This window comes from Bidens hawaiensis, unplaced genomic scaffold (genome assembly GCF_021521415.1).
Source record: "Bidens hawaiensis isolate Kalapana, Puna unplaced genomic scaffold, B.hawaiensis_p1.1 tig00024457_1, whole genome shotgun sequence".
NCBI classification, from domain to species: Eukaryota; Viridiplantae; Streptophyta; class Magnoliopsida; order Asterales; family Asteraceae; genus Bidens; species Bidens hawaiensis.
The window spans coordinates 55,461-70,608 of NW_027493861.1; the positions used below are offsets into that span (position 1 = coordinate 55,461).

Here is a 15,148-nt window from a genome sequence, read left to right on the forward strand (position 1 = left end):
ATACGAATTACGACTCTTTTTATTTGAAATTAGTGTCCAACATGACAAGTATACAAATTCGTTTTAACAACTTGTATTCGAATAATAAGATATTACGTAGACTCATAGTTCGGCCAATAGATCTTGTAATTCTAGACGTGGTTTACACTTGGCAACCAACGGTTTGTCCTTGGGCATGGTGATACCTGGACCTTCCCTCATAACAACCATCTTATCGCTTAATCGTTCCCAATCAAAACATTGAATTAGCGACCCTAGAGTTAACTCAAGCATATGAATGGCCAAACCTTCCCCTGGACAACCCTTTCTTCCAGACCCAAATGGCATCAACTTAAACCTATCTCTCGAGCCTTCCAGCCCCTCAAACCTTTCAGGATTGAACCTATCAGGGTCAGGCCATAACTTGGGGTCATGTTGTATGGCCCATTGATTAACAAGCAACATGGTCCCACGAGGTATGCTGTAACCCCCAATAATACAATGTAGTGATGACTCGTGAGGAATTAATAAAGGAGCACTAGGGTATAATCGTAATGTGTCGTTTATAATACAACGAAGGTAAGGTAGATTAACCATATCCGACTCACCCACAAGGGCGATCTTTGCCAACATTTCTATCAATCTCGTTTTGCGCCTTTTGTAGTACTTGCGGATGGTTTAGCAAAAGAGACAGGCACCATTCCATGGTTCCAGACGTAGTATCAGTTCCAGCCAACAACAAAACCTAGACACGAATTTTCAAGTATACGATCAACAACATATGTTATAAAAAGTTACTATATAATTATATACCAGCACAAAGTTACGAATCATTTGATCACTGTAGTATTCAGGATCTGATTCTTGCAAAGATAACAGGACTTCAATCATCGTCTTCTTCTTATTCGCTTCGCCTTTGGATCTTCTAAGTTGCTCGATCAATCCTTGAAAGAACCGATCCCTCTTTTCTTGCAACACAGTCAACTTCTTCTCCAAACTATTCTTTCCAAACCAACTCAAGATCGGCAAGTAATCCGCGATATTAGCAGCACTCGCGAGCAAAAACGTCTCATCCATTATCTCCCTGAACAGTTTCCCTTCTTCCTCGACTGCCGGAATATCCCCGCCAAAATATCTCTTTCCGGATATCATCCTCATCATCACATTCAGCGTCAGTTCATAAAATGCCGAGTTGAAATTCACCGGGGAGTTAGAATTCGATATCAGTTTACGGATCAGAAGGCAGACTTCATCAATCCGTATGTGGTGGAGTTCATTGAGGCGGTGAGTTGATAAGATCTCGATAGCGGCAATGCGGCGTTGGTTGCGCCAGTTTTCGCCATAGGAACACCATACGAGGTTAGTGTAGTTGTTGCCGATGATCTTTCCGAATAACATCTTCGGGCGGTTTGTGAAGATGATATCGTTTTTGGTGAAACATTGTTCGGCTGCGGAAGGAGAGGAGATAATAAGTACGCGGCGGAAGCCTAGCTGTAGTTGGATAACAGGGCCGTATTTAGCAGAGAGTTTGGCTAGGGTTCGGTAGAGTGGTGGTTTTAGAAGGTAGAGATGGCCGATTATAGGGAGGGCCGATAAGATGGTTGGCGGGAGATTGGCGGATTTGCGACGGAGGCGGGTGGTGAACAGGTATGAAGCTACAAGGAGTAGGAGGGAGACGTATAGATAAGGAACCTCCATTGTTGAAAGTTTCTAGTGCCTGTGTTGATGGTGGTATATAGAGTGGGCGAGCTGAGTTACTATGACCAAAATGACGTGAAAAAACCGTATAACTTTTTTTTTGTTAATGTATTAACCACGTGATATCTGATACTTCTTTATTTCGAAAAGGTTGTACACACTATTTTTGGTATGTTACAATAATATCAGGCTTTGTTTGGTAGAAGTTAATGAAATGAATGTGAAATTAAAAATAAATCATTATTATTTGTAATCTACGAGAATGCAATAAATTATTACTTTAAGTTTTCTGGTAGCAAAAAAAAAAATTAAAGAAACGGCATGAACAGTGACGGATCCAGAAAATTTTCTTACAGGGGTCGGAAAACTTCTGTGTTAGTACTCAGTTGCTTATCGCTATATAAATTTTTCTTCGGTCCAGTTCGGTTGTATGGGTCAGGTCAAATCAGTATATAATTTCTTTTTCGATCCGCTTTGGTCGTTTAAGTCGGGTTAAATATGGCCAGGTCATATAAAAAAAAGATAATCACACAACATACCATATTACCATATAACCAAAAAAAGATTACAGGATATGTCATTAGTTATACATCATTAAAATACAATATATTTATGGTTGTTTTCTATGAGTTTTTATTTTTTGGTATCTAATTATAACATTATTCGTTCGATATTCATATATTAAAAAATATATAAAAGCAAAACAAATACTTATTAAAAGTTAATTAATCATATACGAAATAAATGGTCAAGTAATTTTCGGCAAAAAACATGTTGACTTTTATTATATATTAGGTTATAATTTATAAGTAAACTAACTTAGAAATAATTAAATGTTTTGTTGACATTATCATTATATTCACATATCCTATTCAATTTTGGTAATATAATGGGCTGTGAAAGAGAGTTAGTAAATGGCAATTACATCCTTAAAATGTTAAATTAGGTCATCTTCTTTCTTTTTTAACTGCAACATGAGAATACTTCTTTGCGTCGGCTACTGGAAATATGGTTGGTTTACTCTTTTCTTTTCATCTCAAGTTCTCTCTGTTGATAGTCGTTCTCAAATCCATAGGGGTCGGCATCAAATATTCATAGGGGTCAACCGGAATTTTAACACAAATATATACCACTAAAATTTTTTTTCTCAGAGGGGTCGGTCGACCCCCCTACCACTAATGTAGCTACGCCACTGGGCATGAATGAAATTGAAATGCAAAAAGATATACCTCAAAATAAATAAAGTTAACAAAACAAAAACAAAAAAAATTGGCAATGATAACATTGGTGGTGGCGATGGTGGTCTGATAGCGGCGATGGCAGTGATGACGGTGACAGCGGCAATGGTTAAGTGGTGGTTGTGGTGCGGTGTTGATGGTGGCGTCGGTGGTCAGGTGGCGGTGGTGGTTGTAGTGGCGGGTGGTCAGAAGGTGGTGGTGGCATCGATGGGTGGTCAAGCGATGGTGGTGGTGATGAAGATAGTGGCAGTCAAGTGGCTGTGATTGTGGTGGTGTGGGCAGTCAGGTGGTGGCAATGGTGGTCAAGTTGCGGTGGTGGTTGTTATATGGTGCTGTTTAGAAAGTAGGGTAAAGAGAAATGTAATGAGAAAAAAAAAACAGTATGGAAAGGAATGGTTTTGATGAAATGAAATTCCTTATGTAATGGTTTGATTTTATTCCATTGACCAACTAAACACCCCGTTTTTCATTCCATCACGTTGATTCATTCCATTACTTCTTTTATTCCGGCATATCAAACACTACCTTATTATTTTAGATCAAGTAGAAATGTTCATACTTTCATTGGGGGTTAGGTATGGCAATGGGTTAGGTTTGGGTAGGATTTAGGTATTCCCAAACCCATACCCAGTTATAAAAGTTTATCTCAAACCCATCGGGTTTTAATCGGTAATTACCCGTCGGGTTTCGGGTTTTCCCTTCGGGTGTCAGGTTTCCTATCGGGTTTTGACAAAATACTCGTCGGGTATACCCGACTCAAAACCCGTCGGGTTTCTACCGGGGTTTTGACAAAATATAGCTAATCGATTACAAAGATGATTACCTTAAAGGTAGAATATCTCAAATAATTGACATAAACAAGTTTCGACAAATAATATATTTGGAATGTAGTATATGTATAATATAATAAGCTATATCGGGTACATCGGGTATATAATCGAGTAAATGGGTGTATGTTATCGGGTAATCGGGTATATTAGAAATCCCAAACCCTAACAAGCCGGGTATTACCCGTCCCATTTATGTCGGGTTTTCCTATCGGATTCGGGTTTCATTGTCATTCCTATTGGGGGTTTATTACATAATAAAAAGAATAATGAGAAAAAAAAATCTAAACCAAAAATTAATGGTGTATTGTCATTTTCTAATCCGTTTCTCTCTTTCTTTCATTGTATTTATTATTATCTTTTTTGAAAATTAACCTATTTGATGTAGGGCTATTGAGCGCCTCCTTTAAATAAGATTAAACATGTTAATCAAAATAGTTTATTAAATAATTTTTTTTAAATAATTGAAATTAGCAGGATAATGTCTGATATTTATTCTTATTGGTACATGAAACTTAAAGTTGTGTTATAGGCATGACATATAAAATAGTTAAACAAGTTGTATTTAAGTTTGATACATGTGTTAAACTCGTCGTCTCTAACTTATTTAACACGATTAAACCTGTTTTGACATCCCTAATTTGATGAAATTGAAGCATAGGTTTAAACATTGTGATACACTATATTTGAAAGGTTTCCGACGGGAACAAGCTTGCGAACAAAATGATACTCTTTTATGAGTAAGCGAGTTTTGACTGAGAAAGATAGCACTCAAGTTTTCACATATCAATGTTGGACGATCAGGTGACAATGCATTAAGATCGCGTAAGGGATGAGTGATCCATATAGTTTCGGCTGTAGCGTTGCCTGATATTCAGATTCACGACTAGAGCGAGCAACTGTTGGTTGTTTCTTGAAACTTCAAGAGATCATATTTCCGCCAAGGAAAATGGAATAGCCATAAGTTGAACGGCATGTTTCGATACACCAAGCCCAATCTGTGTCTGAAACCTACAAGAGATGTCTTTGTTGGACATGAAAATATGCAAGCCATGACTATAGTTTCCTTAACATATCACATAATATCTTTGCCCATGTGAAAGTGGTCGTCTGTGGGATTAAGGAATTGACTGACTTGATTGACAACATATGATAAATTTGGTCGAGTAATAGTAAAATACTGCAAAGCACCAACCAATGACCGGCATAGAGTTACGCCATGAAATAGTACCCAGAAGTAGTGAAAACATTCACGGTAGAAAGAGGAGTGGACAAGGATTTGGAGTCAAGTAATCAAACTCGGGTGAGAATATCTCAAGCATATGTTTGACTAAGAAATAAACCATCATTTATGTAGGCGACTTCAAAAACCCTGAAAAAAATAGTTAAACTTTCACAAATCATGTTAGGTTGATACCATATTATAATGGTTTAATTTCGCCACACCTCAAAAGGTTCATATCATTTATTAATATGATACTTTTTTTTAGTCGATGGGAAATATATGATAAGATAAAATATACAAAACATCTTATTGTTTTTATAAGTACGTTATATCATTATATTCTTTAAAAGCATTTAATAGTGCATCCAATAACAAATATGATGATGAACAATAAAACAAAAGGAAAGAAAATGAAAAAAGAAAAATAAAATGTATGGATTTGATTTGATATTTTAAAAGGAGACTTGAAATTGCAAAAAATATTACAGGGTGGTCATATGTCAAATAAAATTGTACAAGGAATTGAAAGTCTAGGGGATGAGGTATGACAAGTACACGAGAGGGTACGTTTAGCTTAACTCTTTTTTTTATTTGGGAGGGGGAGTAATCAAGGAATTTGCTTGCTAAAATGGGTCATTTTGGTTATTTTTCCCATAAATTTAATTAGTTGAGTTAATTACTCGGATGCTTCCTATAATTTGCACGCGTGCTTCCCATCTTTCTAAATTTACAAGTATACTCTACTATTTCTAAAATGTAACATGAATGCTCTTTTGAGCGGATGACCCTTGTTTTTTCAATTAAATGTGTGCGCAATTACAAAAAGATCCATTTTTATTTAATAAATATAAAATAAATTAAGTATTAAATAAATAGTTAATTAAAGATTCCACATGATTTTATTTTTATTATTACAAAACAAAAAACCGAAATGTTCATCCTTGTTAATCTCCATGGCGAAACCGAAGCCTTCATGGCTACAACTTTCGGTGATTAGCCGATTCTCCATAGTTGTTCAGGCGGTCTAAACCCCATACCCTAGATTTTTTAGTTTGATTCGTCCAGATTTGTGATTTTAAAAGAATGGCTGAGGTTGGTCTTGTGTCATAGACCTGGTTTAGAAAGGTACGAGAGCATAGGTGTAAGAGCATTCCTAGCAAATTCTTCATCCTTATTTCAACAATTACACTAAAAAACACTATATTTATCTCTTATGTTCAATTAAATAATATTTTTTTATATTTTTTCATTGCAGTTTTCTCTCTGATCTACTCAACCAATTCAATAAATATTAAAAAATAAATAAGGACAAACAAAGTTTCCCTAGATTTACAAAAAATTACTGCATTTTTCTCTTCACTCTATAATTTACACTTATAACCATTCATAACTGCGTCTTACAATTTGCAAAATCCTCTCATATCATTTTAGAAAAGCTATTAGGAATACTCTAATTTGCGCAAACATATACATCCTACATTCCTACATCATACAACGTACAGCTTCTCTCCACCCTATAATTCACACTTACAACCGCTCATAACCCCCGTCTTATAATTTGCAAAATTCTTTGATGTCATTTTAGATAAGCTGTTTAGTCTAACTCGCACAAATAGATACATCCTACCTTCCTACAACGTACAACTCTAATTATTTGACAAGAATGTTGAGAGTTGATCTCAACCACCTGTTCAACTATAGAAGTTTCGTCCATCTTCGGTAACACTTTTGTCAAAAAGAAAAAAAAAATTGATTTTTCACGAATGAATGATATCACGTCATTTTCTTATCAGCACCATGTCACTCAACTCACCAACAATATATCACACAACTAAGATAGTAAGATCCACCATTAACACTCACCAAAAACCTTCAACAATGGAGGTTGTTTATCTATACATGATCTCCCTCATACTCCTCCTAGCTTCATATCTCTTCACCACCCACCTCCATCACAAATCCGCCAACCACCCACCAACCATCTTCCCAACCCTCCCTATCATCGGCCATCTCTACCTCCTCAAACGACCACTCTACCGAACCTTAGCCAAACTCTCCGCGAAGCACGGCCCTGTTATCCAACTCCATCTAGGCTTCCGCCGCGTACTTATCATCTCTTCCCCGTCCGCAGCCGAACAATGCTTCACCAAAAACGATATTATCTTCGCAAACCGCCCGAAGATGCTATTCGGAAAGCTCATTGGCAACAACTACACCACTCTCATTTGGTCTTCCTACGGCGACAACTGGCGCAACCTACGTCGCATTGCCGCTATCGAGATCTTATCAACTCACCGCATCAACGAACTCCACCACATCCGCATGGGTGAAAACCGGTTTCTGATCCGTAAACTGATGTCAAATTCTAACTCCCCGGTGAATTTCAAATCGGTTTTCTACGAACTGACGTTGAATGTGCTGATGAGGATGATATCCGGGAAGAGGTATTTTAATTTTGGCGGGGATGATTGGGAACCGGAGGAAGAAGGAGAACGGTTCAGGGAGATAATGGATGAGACGTTTTTGCTTGCGGGTGCTTCGGTTACGGCCGATTACTTGCCGTTCTTGAGTTGGTTGGGCGGGAAGGGGTTTGAGAAGAAGGTGATTGCTTTGCAGGAAAGGAGGGATCGGTTCTTTCAAGGATTGATCGAGCAACTTAGAAGGTCTAAAGACGACACGAAGATGAAGAAGAAGAAGACGTTGATTGAAGTGTTGTTATCGTTGCAAGAATCAGATCCTGAGTACTATAGTGATCAAATGATTCGAGACTTTGTGCAGGTATTTTGTTAAGTAACTTTTTTATTTTATATGGATATTATTATTAGATTATATAAATTATAAGCTCGTTTAGACTAGAGGTCGGTCAACTTGATGTGTTAAAATAGAAAAGATATACAGTATAGACCATGGTAGGATTGTACAATGAATCAACTTATTCTAGGTGGCTCAAATTTTAACTTAATATTTTTAGTCACATTAGCAAGTCATTTGTTGAGTTGAGACGTTAGAGCTTGGTCTGTTTTACATGCGTTTAGTTTATTTAAAAATAAATAAATAATAATTGAACGATTTAAGCGTGTGCTTTTTACCTACTAGCTTATTCCTATAAGGTAAAGGTCCGGTTTGACTAACTTGACCCAAACCTTAACCAACAGTTTGACCTACGACTCTGATCGGGTTTGACTTCTTATGATTGCGCTCTCAACCCTTGACCAGAACTTTGATTGCACCTTGACTCGTTTCCAACTCACCCGAACACACTTCACCATCAACCAACCAAGCATCTACTCACCATCACCCGATTATTTAAGTTGGGCATTTAAGTTTTAATTAAATGGTAGGCTTTTAATTATCTTGCGCTTTGGGCTTTCAAAATATTTGATGGGTAGCGTAATATAATTTTCAGGGATAACGTAATGCATAAAACGTAAAAATTTCCACTTCGCCGGAAAAGTTGAGGGGTAGCACCACCTTATAAGTTGCGTCCGCCTCTGACCACAACCACACATCTTCCGTTGTTACCGACAACCATCACGCAAAACACCACCACCGAAACCAACAACTACCATCACCAGAAAAAGGGAAAAGGTGTCGAGTAGGCTAAGTTACTCTGTTAGTCGGCTATCCTCGCTAGAGATTCAACCCTTCGTCAGAAAAACCATATGTTGCCGGAATGACCAAACACCACTGTCCCCACATCTGATTTTTTTTTTCAAAGTAAGAGGTTTAAAAAGAAAAAAATGGTTTCTAGGTGTTTGACAACGGATCAAATAAATTTTAGGTATCCAGCCATCTGAGATGGCTAATCCAGTCACAACAAATGTACACGTCATCGCTTACATGGAACGCCACTAGGAGAGTAAACATGATCCAACCATCTGAGATGGCTGGACACCTAAAATTCATTTGGTTCATTTTCAGACACCTAGAAACCACTCTTTTTCTTTCTAAACCTAGTACTTTGAAAAAAAAATCCCCACATCGACCTGTCACCACGACATCAGATCTTGAGTTTAGGTTTGCCAGAAAGCTGTTACAGGTCTTCGTTGCCCTCTAGTTTTAATTAAGTTGTCTTTGATCGGCTAAAAGTCATTAATTGAGCTGAAGTTTTGATCTCGAATTTGGCTTGTATAGAATATGAGCCATGTGCTAGCTCGTTTTTTAAACAATAGTAGTCAAGTTGAAAAGTATTAATGCATTATAAATAGTAGTAATATATATACTAAAAAAATAAGTAATTGCTACGTTAAATTAGGCAAACTAATTTGGAGAACCCAATGACCTAATAAATAAAAAAGTCTATCGTTTAAAAAAAAAATAAACAATAAATTAGTCAAACTCAAACTTGTGTAGTTTATATATATAAAGCTTAAGGTTTAAGCTCAATCTCTTATTCTCTGTATAATCGAACTAGTGGAGCTCAGCCTTGTTCTAATTGGTTTGCCAAAACTCACAACTGGTTTGATTTTAAGAAGACGGGTTTTGACTAGTGAACAGAGTATCTTATATTTGGCAGTTATCAAACCCTTTTTTTTTCTTTACTTGCGGATGTGTACTCATTTGCACCATGGAACTTTTCAAAACATATTCTCATCAAAATATATTTTTATCATATTCTTGAAAACTTGTGATCAGGTCTTGTTGATGGCTGGCATTGATACTACGTCTGGAACCATGGAATGGTGTTTGTCCCTTTTGCTAAACCATCCACAAGTTCTACAAAAGGCGAAAAATGAGATTGATAGTAAAATTGGCAAAGATCGTATTGTTGATGAGTTAGATATGGTTGACCTGCCTTACCTTCGTTGGATTATAAACGAGACATTAAGATTATACCATGTTGTTCCTTTACTACTTCCTCATGAGTCATCACAAGATTGTATTATTGACGGTTACAACGTACCGCGTGGGACCATGCTGCTTGTTAATCAATGGGCCATACATCATGACCCCAAGTTGTGGCCCGACCCTGAAAGGTTCAATCCTGAAAGGTTTAAAGGGCTCGAAGGAATGAGAGATGGGTTTAAGCTTATGCCATTTGGGTCTGGAAGAAGGGGATGCCTAGGGGAGGGTTTGGCTGTTCGTATGCTTGGGTCAACTCTAGGGTTGCTAATTCAATGCTTTGACTGGGAACGATTAAGTGATAAGATGATTGATATGACAGAAGGTCCTGGAGTCACTATGCCCAAAGCTAAACCGTTGGTTGCCAAGTGCAAACCACGGTTAGAGTTGCAAGATCTATTGTCCCAACTATGAGTACGTGTAACATCCATTTATTTAAATGGATGGTGGAAAATTCAATCAATAATGCGTGACATTTTCATTTTATACAAGATGGTAAACAGTCATTTGATTTAATCTCTTAAACTTACAATTAACTATGAGAAATTATTTACTCACGAAAAAACTCTCTTGAGAAAGTAGTTCACGAAATAAAACTTAAATTAAGTTGTGTATCAAGCACAACATGCTAATTTTTATAAAAATTCTTTTAATGGCATGCATTCTACAAACGACTCATTCCAAATAAAGAGACTCGTCATGTTACGTTTGCAATTATAATAAATTGTGAAATTGAAATGCATATATATATATATATATATTCATGTGAGGGTTACAGTATAATAATCGTCTATCATACATTACGTACACGAATTACACTTAAGGTATATACAAATTACCCTCAATGTTAAAATCCAATTATACTCAAATACAAATATGTTTTTCATAATTACGCTAAAAACATTTTCATTAAGAACAAACCAAAAGTTGATCAATCAACTATCTAATCTATGTGTTTGAACAAGGTAATGCTTGATTAACTGGATAATGATTGACAATTTCAAAATCACGTGCTTTGATTTTAAGAATTAATTTCATGGATATAGAATGTTCTATGATTATGATTAACCATTATTGCATTTGATTTTTTTTTAATCTATTTATAAAGTTAAAAAATAAAAATAAAAGCGTATAAAATTAATAGGTAAATATCTTAAAGAGAAGAATAAGCTATTTTTCAAGTAAGTTGTAACAAACCCAAAACCTTTAAAGTCATGATCCAAACAAATCCGGAGGAAAAGTAACGAACTCTATTCCTAATTACACGTCTTATTCCCGGCGCCGGAGATCACCTCATCCCGCCGGCGACCATGACACAACACTCCTCTCCGATCACCGAACCAAAACCCAAACCCGAACCCGAATCAGAACACCACACTCTCCTCCCCTTATCCACCGACTTCACCCCCACTCGCACCGCCGACAACAACGCCTTCGAATCCCAACAAAAAATAATAATCGACGGCTTCGATTCAGATTCATTCTCCGAAGATTCCACCAACACGCCGCCCTTTTCATGGAAGAAGCTGTGGCTATTCACCGGACCCGGGTTCCTAATGAGCATCGCGTTTTTGGATCCGGGGAATCTCGAAGGGGATCTTCAGGCCGGAGCTGTTGCCGGGTACTCGTTGCTTTGGCTGCTGATGTGGGCCACTATAATGGGTCTGTTGATCCAGCTGCTGTCCGCTCGGATTGGGGTGGCTACCGGAAAACATTTGTCGGAGCTTTGTCGGGAAGAGTATCCGAATTGGGCGAGGTTGGTGTTGTGGGTTATGGCTGAGGTGGCGTTGATCGGAGCTGATATTCAGGAAGTGATTGGCAGTGCGATTGCGATACAGATTTTGAGTAATGGGGTGCTGCCGATTTGGGCTGGGGTTGTCATTACTGCTTCTGATTGGTTAGTATTTTGTTGAGTTTTGAAATCGGGATTAATCGGTGGTTAATTGGTAATGGGTGGTCAAAATTAGATCTTGGTTTTAGCCATTTAACACGAATTCCCGACCCAAACCATGAACTAGTTAAATGTTTGGATTTTTTCTAATTGATTTGTTATGTTTACGTATAATTGTTTATCTTTGAACTATACTCTCTGTGAACTTTGAAGTATTTATGTGAACTTTTGTATGTAATTATTCATTCTAGTGTTGTAGAAATCACAATTAGGTGCCGATTAATAGAGATCGGAGGGCTACCGATTCGATTTCACCTAATAGGCCCCTAAAATCGGTAGCATTTGTCAAATTTCAGAAAAAATTTGTTGAAATCTTTTGAGGTATTTGAAATTTTTATATATGTATAAATAATTCGGAAACATTACATATAAAATTCCCATCTGGTCAATCCCGATTAATCGCTAGTTGGTACCCCACCGTCCGACTGGCGTCTAGCGAGTTGTACGACATTGAATTCTTCAAAATATACATATAAAAATTTTAATATGATTAATCCCTTTTAATCGCTAGTCGGTACCCCACAGCCTGTCTAGCGCCCAACTGTTTCTACAATACTGTTTAGAGGTTTATTGTAATTCATCTTTTTTGCTTCTTTTCATAACAATGGTGAATTTATATCAACAGCTTCATGTTTTTGCTTCTTGAAAACTATGGAGTGAGGAATTTGGAAGCTGTGTTTGCAGTTCTCATCTCAACAATGGGATTATCGTTCGCATGGATGTTTGCAGATGCAAAACCTAGTGGAAAGGAACTTTTAATAGGTTAAATTTCTCTAGTTTTAATATTTTACTACAATAGTATGTGCAATTTCTTGATTTACGTATATTATTCACAGGTCTTTTAGTCCCAAAGCTCAGTTCAAGAACAATTAGGCAAGCAGTTGGAGTTGTAGGATGTGTAATAATGCCTCACAATGTATTTTTACACTCTGCGTTAGTCCAATCAAGAAAAATTGACCCGAACAAAACAGGGAGGGTCCAAGAAGCCATAAATTACTACACAATTGAGTCCTCGATCGCGCTTTTCGTTTCTTTCATGATAAATTTATGTGTAACAACTGTTTTCGCAAAAGGGTTTCATAATACAAAGCAAGCCGATAGCATAGGGCTTGTAAACGCGGGTCAGTATCTTGAAAAAATATATGGAGGAGGGTTTGTGCCTGTTTTGTACATTTGGGGTATTGGGTTATTGGCTGCGGGTCAAAGTAGTACAATCACGGGTACATATGCGGGTCAGTTTATAATGGGAGGGTTTCTTGATCTTCGCTTGAAAAAGTGGTTAAGGGCATTAATAACTAGGAGTTGTGCGATTGTGCCGACAATGATTGTGGCACTTGTGTTTAACAAGTCGGAAGCTTCGTTGGATGTGCTGAATGAGTGGCTTAATGTTCTTCAGTCGGTTCAGATCCCGTTTGCACTTATTCCGCTTTTGACGTTGGTGTCGAAAGAGGAAGTTATGGGGAGTTTCAAGATTGGACCGACTTTAAAGGTGCGATCTTTGCTTGATTCTTTTGTTGTTTGGGTAATATTGTTGTTGTGAAAGTTAAATGGCATTCTTGTTTTTAGTTTAGGGGTTTAAACTAGTCAAGCCTGAGCTCGTGAGTGTTTTTTTAGCTCATGACTGGCTGTTATGTTATTAATTAATTAATTTATTTATTTATATACATTTATCATTATTTTTTATGTATAACATAATATATATTATTTGGTTATTTTATCATAATTTATACATAATAATAATTATCAAATATATATTAAATAAACGTTATATAAATGATGGACTTGTTTAGGATCGTAAGCCGGCTCAGGCTTGATATATGAAGCTTGGGTAGTCGGGATCGACTCATTTTTTTATATAATTATTAATTTATATGCATTTATAAGATTTTTTTGTGTATATTTTAATTATAATTTTTTTATATAACATGATATACATTATTTGGTCAATTTTATCATACTTTTATACTTAGTAGTAGTTATTAGATAATTATATTTAAAAAAAGTTGCATAAGTAATAAGCTTGTTGAGGCTCGATAGCCAGCTCTGGATTGATATATGAAGCTCGAGCTCATGCTCGTTTATTAAACAAGCTTATTTCTAGGCTCGAGCTCAGTTAAGCTCAGCTCGATTTGGAGCTTTTAGGAAGTTGATCTCAACCAGCTTGGCTCGTTTACACCCCTAGTTAACAAGAAAAAACTATGAAACATCAGTATGATATTTTGAAGTAAACATGGATCATCAAAAGTCAAAACCTTTAGCTAAAGATGGTCAAATGGCTGGGTCGAACGGGTTGGAAATGGGCCAAAACATGTAGTTTTTATGTATTGAGGCAAGCGGGGCGGGTTGGTTAACCAGTTACACTTTTTTCCCATTTCTGTAAATTTGTAATATTAATGTGTTTAATATGATTAAAAACTATATCATTAATTTTGTCATTCAATTTCATTTAGTTATTTAGTTATATTTATAAATTGCAGAAAATTGCGTGGAGTGTGGCTGCCTTAGTGATGGTGATCAACGGTTACCTTTTGATTGATTTTTTTGTAGCCGAGGTCAACGGGTTCTTGTTTGGGTCTTTAGCCATAACATGTACCACCGCTTATGTGGCATTTATATTATATCTTATAAATCATGGAAATTACCTACCATCTACATGGTTTAGCAATATAATCAATAAAGGGTATGCAAATATTTGAAAATAAATCAAGTCCGTTGACCCGTTTTTTCAAAGTCAAAGATTGGCTGCTGGTATAGCAATATATAAACTTTAACTTCAGTTTAAATGAACTGAAAGAACATGAAGAAGAGATTGAAGTTTTCACAAAGAGAAATGAAGATATTTACTGAATTACTGTCCATAGGATGACCATTAACCAAAGTTGAAAGCTTTATCTTGTATTTGATTTGATTTTGTGTAGAATAGCGAAATATTTTGTTTGCACGTTGGTAGCGTGAAAGTAGACATGAATATTTGACATAGAGCATTGATTCATTTGGTATACGGCTTTAAAACACCTTAGTTTTGTATCACTTTTGTTAGATTTAAGTAACGTTTATAGCAAAATTAGTTGTATTACGTTTGTTTCAAATCGGTTCAGGTTACGTTTGTTTCAAATAGGTCAAATCAATAACCATATATACAAACCAATTCATGATGCCCTTAACACTTGGTCTTTTGTCCACTCTTTAGATAATTGGTAACTTATTACTTATTGACTTTTGGTTCAAAACTTATGCTTCTGATGGCCAAGTGTTAAGTCGTTATTCGGGCCGTCGTTTACTGTTGTGTCACATATGTTGAATCATGTGTAAGTGAAAGATTGTTGGTTAAGTACCCGGAACCAAGTATACAAGGACACGACTAATATATTTATAACGTTCCACTCAT

At 36.5% G+C, this 15,148-nt stretch overlaps 2 protein-coding genes and 1 pseudogene across 2 annotated transcripts; 2 read left to right on the forward strand and 1 right to left on the reverse strand.

The window, feature by feature from the left end:
- Positions 1 to 102: 102 nt before the first annotated feature.
- On the reverse strand, positions 103 to 1,677 carry LOC143569325 (cytochrome P450 81Q32-like; annotated as a pseudogene).
- Positions 1,678 to 6,767: 5,090 nt separating this feature from the next.
- Positions 6,768 to 10,244, forward strand: LOC143569326 (cytochrome P450 81Q32-like). Its single transcript, XM_077055275.1, has 2 exons — positions 6,768 to 7,745; positions 9,603 to 10,244. Exons 1-2 carry the CDS (start codon positions 6,846 to 6,848, stop codon positions 10,221 to 10,223), a joined length of 1,521 nt encoding a protein of 506 aa, XP_076911390.1. The 5' UTR covers positions 6,768 to 6,845; the 3' UTR covers positions 10,224 to 10,244.
- Positions 10,245 to 11,119: 875 nt separating this feature from the next.
- On the forward strand, positions 11,120 to 14,582 carry LOC143569330 (metal transporter Nramp2-like). Its single transcript, XM_077055277.1, has 4 exons — positions 11,120 to 11,706; positions 12,386 to 12,522; positions 12,597 to 13,249; positions 14,238 to 14,582. The coding sequence occupies exons 1-4, from the start codon at positions 11,120 to 11,122 to the stop codon at positions 14,454 to 14,456; spliced, it is 1,596 nt and encodes a 531-aa protein (XP_076911392.1). The 3' UTR covers positions 14,457 to 14,582.
- Positions 14,583 to 15,148: the final 566 nt, after the last annotated feature.